This window comes from Euphorbia lathyris, chromosome 4 (genome assembly GCF_963576675.1).
Source record: "Euphorbia lathyris chromosome 4, ddEupLath1.1, whole genome shotgun sequence".
Taxonomy (NCBI): domain Eukaryota; kingdom Viridiplantae; phylum Streptophyta; class Magnoliopsida; order Malpighiales; family Euphorbiaceae; genus Euphorbia; species Euphorbia lathyris.
In genome coordinates, this window is record NC_088913.1 from 65,828,527 (window position 1) to 65,838,395 (window position 9,869).

A 9,869-nucleotide genomic window follows, 5' to 3' on the forward strand; every position below is an offset into this window, starting at 1 on the left:
AGTTAGTTGAGTTTTTTTAGCTAATCAGTTTCTTTGTAAGCTCTATATATGAGCACGTATTTCTCCTCTTTTATTTACAGCAAATAAAGATCAAAAGTTTCTCCTCTTTTATTTACAGCAAATAAAGATCAAAAGTTTCTCATAATCCTCTCAATTTCCTTTATCATTTGTTCTGTGTCTATCTGCAATTTCTATCAAAGTGGTATCAGAGCAGATTCGGTTTTTTTACTGGGCGTGCTAATGGCAAACAACAATGTCCTTAATATCTCTCAACTAGCAATTCCTGTTTTCAAAGGGGACTGTTATGAATTCTGGAGCATCAAAATGAAAACTATGTTCATGTCCCAAGATTTATGGGATTTAGTAGAAAATGGCTACCCAGATCCAGATGATGAGGTGAAAGTAAAAGAGAACAAGAAGAAGGATGCAAAAGCCTTGTTCTTTATTCAGCAGGTTGTTCATGAATCAATCTTCACAAAGATTTCAGCAGCAAACACCGCTAAGGAGGCATGGATGTCACTGCAGACAACGTTCCAAGGCTCCTCGAAGGTAATCACGGTGAAACTCCAGTCTCTTCGTCGTGATTTTGAAACCTTACAAATGAAAAGTGGAGAATCAGTACAAGATTATCTTACAATAGTATATGCTATTGTCAATCAAATGAGGTCATATGGAGAAGAGATCAAAGATCAAACAGTTGTTGCCAAGGTATTGAGAAGTTTGAATCTGAAATTTGATCACGTTGTCGCAGCTATAGAGGAGTCCAAAGACTTGGAAACCTACTCATTTGATGAGCTAATGGGATCCTTACAATCTCATGAAGTAAGATTAAAAAAACAGTATGAACTAGATGAAGAAAAAGCCTTTCATGTGAAAGGGGAGATGTCCAGCAGAGGACGTGGCGGAGGAGGCTATCGTGGATGAGGAGGTCGTGGTAGAGGACGTGAAAGATAGAAAAGTAATGTCCAATGTTACTATTGTCATCAATATGGGCATATACAAGCTGAATGTTGGCAGCGACAAAGACAAGCAAACTATGATGTTCATGAAGAAGAAGTGGAAGATGAAGAAGAGGCCAAGTTGTTCATGGCCTATCATGATAATGCAAAAATCATGAGTGACATTTGGTGCTTGGATAGCGGCTGTTCCAATCATATGACGAATGATAGGTCCTTATTCAAGGAGTTTGATAATTCTTACAAGTTGAAGGTGAGAATGGGTGACAATAAGCAGATGCAGGTCGAAGGCAAAGGCATTGTGACAGTAAATAATGGGCACGGTAACATCAAACTGCTTTATGATGTTTATTTTATTCCTTCATTGTCACATAATCTGCTGAGTGTTGGGCAGTTAATGGGGAGTGGTTATTCTCTTTTATTTGATGATGATTCATGTGTGATTAGAGAAAAAACATCAGGTCGTGTTATAACTAATGTTTCTATGACTAGAAACAAATTGTTTCCTCTTGAAATTTCTAGTGTAGGGAGTCATGCTCTCGTTGCCAAAAAACAAGATTGATAACAACCCAAATTATTCTTGAATAAGGAATAAGGGAAAATTAATAGAAATAATGGCAAACCATTATTCCTTCTAAAAGAGATATTTATACATGATTAATGTGGAATTAATGATAATTAATGCAGGGGAGAATATGCAAATAATGAGGAAAAGGAAGGAGTCTCTAGCATTATGCCACACCACGTGGACCATGGCGAGATACGCCATAACGAGATACGCCCGATGAGAGCGAGTAGCGGAGACCCGCCATAGCTCTCAAGGAGAGCGTACATACGCCTTGACAGATCAAAGAATACGAAAAGGGATATTCATCTTACTGACAGAATATTATCCCAAGGACCAAAAGGGATATTCACCTTGAGAACGCCGCAAGAAGAACCGGATGGCGGATCTCCACGGTTCAGCTCAGTGAGATCCGCTGGCGAACCTATGAGGCGAATCTCCTCTTTCATCTGATTCATCACAGTAACGGCTAACCGCCGACTCGGTCATAAAGACCATTAATGAGCTATCAATTAGCTAACCGCCAGCTTAAAGGTAACCAGTAACCGCCATTAATGGAGCATTAATGGAGACCTTGTAGTTGCTGAAGGTTACGACTTCCTAGCTATATATAGCCTACATCCCTAGGCTATCAAGGTACACTTTTACTTACCCTTTGTCAATTCAGTTTGCTCTCTTGTTCTTCCTTACTGACTTTGGCATCGGAGTGTCCCCGGCCGATCCCAACGGTAACCTTAAACACAATACAAAATCGACATTAACCCGAATCGTATTGTGTTTAAGGTTACATGTAATTTTTGTATGCATATATATTAATGATAATTTTTATAAATATGTGAAGATATGGTGCTACTTTTTTTTTTTTTGAAACAAGATATGGTGCTACTTTTAATTACTATATGTCATTTTAGATTAATATATTAATACTAACCATCGAAAAGTCCACTGATATCATGTTAGGAGGAGAGTCATGTAACGTGTTTATAACAATTTAGAAGGTTCGAATCATGTTTGCAAGTAAGAATTACAATTTTATCTTTATTACTAATGTGACATATAAAAATATGAGAGAATATAAGAATAATTTTAAATATTCGTGTCATTTCGTGTTTTCATGTTAGCATATCAACTCTAACTCAACCCAAATATTTAAGTATCAAAACAACAACGACACATTACTTATCAAAATAAATCTCAAACCGTAAAATTATGTATTAATTTCATTTCGTGTAATAGAATCGTGTAGTTTAACCACCTCTACTTGAAAGTAAAGTAATGAACTATAAAACTGGCTATTTCATCTTTTTCTATTCCACCAACTACATACATGGAATAGTTTTTATAAATACATATTATATTCTATTACTTACTATTTCATTCCATGAACCAAACCCACCTTACTACATACATAGGAATAGTTTTTATAAATACATATTATATTCTATTACTTACTATTTCATTCCATGAACCAAACCCACCTTAGTGATTGATCTCTATCTTTGTTAACTCGATTCTTGTGGTGAATAAATCAAGCAAAGGATCAGCATAAATTAAACGAGTGGAAAATAACAATTTATCGCATGACAACAACTCGATCTTAACTTTAAGATTTCATTAAAATAACAAACAACTAGCCCCATTTACAAAATAATTTATTTTAAGTGTGCAATGGACCTAAATCCCTCTTAAAAGTCTTTTTTTTTTTCCTTTTTATAATAATTAAAACAAATTAAAAAAATTGGAATCATCCTAGTTGTCCTGGATAGACTCCAATTCAAACCAGGCCATCGAAAATTCATAAATTTATGCAGATCCAAACTAAAAACCTAACCGGTTCCTATCAATTGGTTTGACCAATCGATCCAGTACAAATCTGATAACGTTGTCTCCTACAAATCAACATACTCTCAATCACAACATTTATAACATTAACTATAAAATTACTTTAACAAAATTTAGTTGTATTTTTTTTGTAACTTATCTCTTACACTAATTACCAAATCAATTTGATGATATTCACAAAACACTAATTACTATTATAATAAGTCAGGTTAACACCACACAACATACAGAAAACTAGTAAACAGTATTGCAGTTTTCTATTCTTAAAAGAAAAAGTATTGCAGTGTTCAACACAGACACAAACTATTACTATGTTCACTATCCAGTCTTGATCACATGCACCTTAATGAGCGTGTAGAATTTGCTCATTCACCGTTAGATATAGGCTTATTAAATCTAAGCTTCAGGATGCTTTGAATCTCTACCTTAGGATTCTAATAAACCTAAATCTAACGGTGAATGAGCAAATTCACTTGCTTATTAAGGTGCATGTGAAAATTTCTGGTTCACTATCAAACATTCTCTAATTCAATTGACATTCTTGCACTCTAAAGAACATTACAAACTATTACTTATCTATTGAGGGAAAGGCTTGTTAGAACATCCTTGCACTCCAAAGATGCACGCAGAAGTTTCAATGCCTAAAACAAAAATTGAAACACTTCATTTTTTAGAATAAATAGACTCATGCAAGTCAACAATTAAACTAACAGTATAAGAAATTATTCTTTACAAAAATACCTGAGTTGCGTCAAAATCAAAAACCATCTCTTCCATCGAACTAAGATCTGAGATATTGAAGGAGTTAATGAAAGTAATAATTGAAATACTAGACAATGGTTTCACATGTAGATTATCATTTACCATATAAGTCACCACGTCTTTCACAAACCCTCCACCGCCAGCCACCGCTTGATTTGCAGAATTCGAATCCACTAACTGCAACTCATAGTTCATCGACTTTTGGCAACTAGGACAAGCCTTGTTAGGAACATTAGACATATAAGGATGATAAACATCATAAAGAGAAGAAAGCGTTCTCTTTTGTAGACACATGTATGCCTTCGTATTTACAGTTTCACAGTGGGACAGTAAAAGCGGGTTTTTGAAGTCAATCATGGCAGGTTCTGGATTCAGAATCGATTTTATATTTTCGGATGATTGAAGGTAAGTATCATCAAGAGATTCAATGCTCTCAAATAGATCGCCGAGACTTCCAAGCATTCCGTCCTCTTTTAGTAGCTTAACAACCGTTCCTAATGGCAACAACATGAGGCTGAAAAGGAAATCTACAAATTCCTTATCAGCTTCTGCAAATAGGACCTTCACGCTCTTTTTTTCAACAAAAAGCTTCAGTTTTAGCTTAGGATTAGATTCTTCCTTCTCTATTTTCACTTTTGAATCGGATGCTTCCATCGGAACTAATTAAACAACTCCGAAATCTATGTTAATTTCTAACGATTAGTTAATTGAAAATGTGAAATAGAGTGGATATGAGAAAACAAATTTACCTGATAGGATTGAAGAGTGATCTTTTTGCTGCTACAGAGAGAAAGAGGTAGATCTGAGAAAAGAGCCAAAGGAATGAACAGAAGAGTTGCAGAGCGGCAAAAATAAGCGGCAAAAGTGAAGTAAAAGGAGGGAGGCCGATTTATTTCAATCCACTTTGTTTATATTTAGGGTCTTACCAACCCAAACTCAAATCAACTAAACCCAACCCATGTATTATTGACCTAGCAAATTATTCATGAAATCAGATTGGTTAAAGTAAACCTAAGTTTGACATAAGACACTCTTACACTCTTACACTAAATCAGATTTGATTCTTCCATCTCTGTTTTCACTTTTGAATCGGAAGCTTCCATCATAACAAATTAAAGAAATCCGAAATCGATGTTAATTTCTAACGATTAGTTAATAAAGAATGTGAAATAGAGTGAGATGAGAAAACAAATTTACCTGATATGATTGAACAATGGTCTTTTTGCTGCTAGAGAGAGAAGTAGATCTAAGAAAAGGTGCCAAAGGAATGAACAGGAGAGTTGCAGAGCGGCAAAAATAAGCCGCAAAAGTGAAGTAAAAGGAGGGAGGCCGATTTATTTCAATCCACTTTGTTTATATTTAGGTATTTAACCCTTATACTCCATTTCAAAAAACAAAAAACCCCTTATACTCCACTATTGATTATTTTGTTACAAGGAGGAGCGTATACAAAATCGTCCTTGAGTTATGATTTGAGAGAGGTCTGCTCACGATTAGGGCTGAGCTAAGCCGAGCCGAGCCGAGCCGAGCCGAGCCGAGCTTTGGCCTGTTCAAGCTCGGCTCGCTATAAAATTAACGAGCTCGAACCGGAGCCGAGCTTGCTATAAAATTAACAACCCGAGCTTTGGTTTGCTCAACGAGCTTGAGCCGAGCTTCGAGCTTGTTTCGAACCTAAAATCCTCTTTTGGACTTGGTTCATTAAGAAAATTATCTAACCATGAATTGTTTGTGAGTAAATTGTTAATTATATTTGTGAAGTTTACTCGCAAATAACTCTTTAATTGTGTACATAAACAAGCTCACAAGCAAAGTTCGTGAATAAATAAACAAGATGCTTACAGATAGTTCGTCTATTACCAGTGGCGGAACCAGGACCCCGGATGACCCGGGGCTAAAATATATCAGCAAAAAAAATTCAAAACGTCAAAAAAAAAATTCAAAACGTCTTTTAGTTATGCATTTGTCCATTCTGAAAAGACCAATATGCAAGTGATAGCAATTCAACTAACAGCAATTTCAATCCCAATTCAACTAAATACAAATAGTAATTTAAATAATTCAAATAACAGCAATTTCAATCCCAATTCAACTAAATACAAACAGTAATTAAACTAATAGCAATTCAAATGAGAGTAATTTCAACTAATAGAAATTTCAATAGAAATTTCAATCCCAATTTCAATAGGAATTTGGTAAAAAAACTCCATCACTGAAAAGCTTCACTGTAAGAAGTGAAGGAGTCCTTACAAAATTGTAATAAGCAAGCATTCAATCAATCAAAGAGCAAGGTTAATATATTTCTAATCTATTCAATCAATCAAAGAGCAAGGTTAATATATTTCTAATCTATTCATATATATATATATATATATATATATATATATATATATATATATATATATATATATATATATATCATTATTCTATCACTACTCTTCCTTTTTTTTTAATCTCATTTCATCATATAAATCAACCGAAAACGCAGTAAAACCGAAAACGCAGCAAAGCCATCCAATAATTACAACAAAAAATCAAGCCAACACACAGTGAACAAACTCATAGTTGCATCTCAAACCAAACAAATATAGGCATCTCAACAAAGGCATAAAAAAGATAAACAAAAAATCACCTGCGTTTTTTTCCCTTTGCGTTTTGCGTTTTGTGCAGTGCAGCGACTAAACTGAACGGTGGCCGGCGGTGGAGACTAGCAAGCAAGCAGCGACTGACTGACTGGTGGCCGGCGATGGAGACTGGCGGTGGTGTGCTTCTACGTTCGTTGCTCTCCTCTTCTGAATTAGGGATTTAGGTATTAACTAGTTTTTGACCCGTGCGATGCACAGATTCATCTTAATATATAAATATTAACAAAAATATAATTAATAATTACAATTAATGATATAAAAAAGGAGGAAGTGACACCTCAGCTCCATCGTTACTGTTTTATATTATATATAGATATGCAAAGAAATAGAGAGATTTTAGGGACTAATTTAAATCATGTAGAACTTTTAGATATAGATATGCAGAGAATTAGAGAGATTTTAGAGATTAATTTAAATTCTGTAGAACTCTTAGATATAGTACGGATAAAATAATCTTTTTATAAATAAATATAATAATATAACTAAAGTTAATATATTATATTTTTTATTATATTTTTTATTAGTAAAAAAGGAGGAAGTGACACCTCAGCTCCATCGTTACTGTTTTATACTATATATAGAATATAGATATGCAGAGAATTAGAGGGATTTTCGGGATTAATTTAAATTATGCAGAACTTTTAGATATAGATATACAGAAAATTAGAGAGATTTTAGGGATTAATTTAAATTATGTAGAACTTTTAGATATAGATATGCAGAGAATTAGAGAGATTTTAGGGATTAATTTAAATTCTGTAGAACTCTTAGATATAGTACAGATAAAATAATCTTTTTATAAATAAATATAATAATATAACTCAAGTTAATATATTATATTTTATAGGGAAAAATACAAAAATAAACCTTGTGGTTTGGCCCATTTTCGAACTGCACCCTTGTGGTTTAAAAGTTTACAAACTGGTATCCTGAGGTTCATTCCGTTAGCAAACACATGCCAAATTGACTAACGGCGTTAAAAGTCAAAGGGAAAAGAGTTAAATTGGTCCTTATATTTATTTATTTTATAAATTAATCACTTTTAATTATCACAAACAAACCCCAAAATAAAAAATAAAAATCAATTACACCATCTTTTCCATTTTTTTTTTTTTTTTTTCTTCTCCACTTCCTCTCCTCTTTTTCTATCTCTTCTCTCTCTCATCTTTTCTAATTTCTCTCCAAAATCAATTGACTTAAAGATTAGACATTAAAATCAACCCAATATTCTCTCCTCTTCTGTTCTTTCTCCTTGCTGCTCTCCTCTTTTTTGTTCTCCATGCTCTACGCCTTTCTATATTTAGTTCCTATTACTTTGGTATAAATAATTCTATTTTACTTTTTATTTTTTCAATTTCCTCCCTTCTACGGACACAGCATTTTCTGGACTCAGAATCTCGCGGTGAGTTCCTACGCTCCGATGTGTTCTTTCGTTTTCTTGTGGGTCAGAAATTGGAGGTAAAACGGAAAGGGCTGAAAAAATCCTAGAAATGTTATTCTATATTTTTTATTATATTTTTTATCAGTAAAAAAGAGGAAGTGACACCTCAGCTCCATCGTTACTGTTTTATATTATATATAGATATGCAGAGAATTAGAGAGATTTTAGGGACTAATTTAAATTATGTAGAACTTTTAGATATAGGTATGCAGAGAATTAGAGAGATTTTAGGGATTAATTTAAATTCTGTAGAACTCTTAGATATAGTACGGATAAAATAATCTTTTTATAAATCAATATAATAATATAACTGAAGTTAATATATTATATTTTTTATTATATTTTTTATCAGTAAAAAAAGGAGGAAGTGACACCTCAGCTCCATCGTTACTGTTTTATATAGAATATAGATATGCAGAGAATTAGAAAGATTTTAGGGATTAATTTAAATTATGTAGAACTTTTAGATATAGATATGCAGGGAATTAGAGATATTTTAGGGAAATTATTCTTTACAAAAATACCTGAGTTGCGTCAAAATCAACAACCATCTCTTCCATCGAACTAAGATCTGAGATATTGAAGGAATTAATGAAAGTAATAATTGAAATACTAGACAATGGTTTCACCTGTAGATTATCCTTTACCATATAAGTCACCACGTCTTTCACAAACCCTCCACCGCCAGCCACCGCTTGATTTGCAGAATTCGAATCCACTAACTGCAACTCATAGTTCATCGACTTTTGGCAACTAGGACAAGCCTTGTTAGGAACATTAGACATATAAGGATGATAAACATCATAAAGAGAAGAAAGCGTTCTCTTTTGTAGACACATGTATGCCTTCGTATTTACAGTTTCACAGTTGGACAGTAAAAGCGGGTTTTTAAAGTCAATCATGGCAGTTTCTGGATTCAGAATCGATTTTATATTTTCGGATGATTGAAGGTAAGTATCATCAAGAGATTCAATGCTCTCAAATAGATCGCCCAGAGTTCCAATCATTCCGTCCTCTTTTAGTAGCTTAACAACTGTTCCTAATGGCAACGACATGAGGCTGAAAAGGAAATCTACAAATTCCTTATCAGCTTCTGCAAATAGGACCTTCACGCTCTTTTTGTCAACAAAAAGCTTCAGTTTTAGCTTAGGATTAGATTCTTCCTTCTCTATTTTCACTTTTGAATCGGATGCTTCCATCGGAACTAATTAAACAACTCCGAAATCTATGTTAATTTCTAATGATTAGTTAATTGAAAATGTAAAATAGAGTGGATATGAGAAAACAAATTTACCTGATAGGATTGAAGAGTGATCTTTTTGCTGCTACAGAGATAGAGAGGTAGATCTGAGAAAAGAGCCAAAGGAATGAACAGAAGAGTTGTAGAGCGGCAAAAATAAGCGGCAAAAGTGAAGTAAAAGGAGGGAGGCCGATTTATTTCAATCCACTTTGTTTATATTTAGGGTCTTACCAACCCAAACTCAAATCAACTGAACCCAACCCATGTATTATTGACCTAGCAAATTATTCATGAAATCAGATTGGTTTAACTAAACCTAAGTTTGACATAAGACACTCTTACACCTAAGGCTGTAATCGAGTTTGCTAACAGAATCAACCTCAAAGTACATGTTTTTCAACTTTTAAACGGGTAAATTTCA

General features: G+C 33.7%; 1 protein-coding gene across 3 annotated transcripts; it reads right to left on the reverse strand.

Annotated features, from left to right (window-relative positions):
- Positions 1–333: 333 nt before the first annotated feature.
- LOC136226923 (uncharacterized) lies at positions 334–5,435 on the reverse strand. 3 transcript variants are annotated; one of them, XR_010687908.1, is made up of 6 exons: positions 5,323–5,435; positions 4,875–4,927; positions 4,228–4,784; positions 4,105–4,151; positions 3,936–4,004; positions 334–593 (listed from the first exon to the last, which is right to left on the reverse strand). XR_010687908.1 is itself a non-coding variant. In XM_066015610.1 (5 exons), exons 3-5 carry the CDS (start codon positions 4,777–4,779, stop codon positions 3,998–4,000), a joined length of 606 nt encoding a protein of 201 aa, XP_065871682.1. In that variant the 5' UTR covers positions 4,780–4,784; positions 4,875–4,927; positions 5,323–5,435; the 3' UTR covers positions 3,424–3,997. The 3 variants fall into 3 exon arrangements, 2 of the variants coding, with proteins under 2 accessions (XP_065871682.1, XP_065871683.1); XM_066015610.1 differs by lacking the exon at positions 334–593 and having other exon boundaries at positions 3,424–4,004; XM_066015611.1 differs by lacking the exon at positions 334–593 and having other exon boundaries at positions 3,424–4,004; positions 4,228–4,805.
- Positions 5,436–9,869: the final 4,434 nt, after the last annotated feature.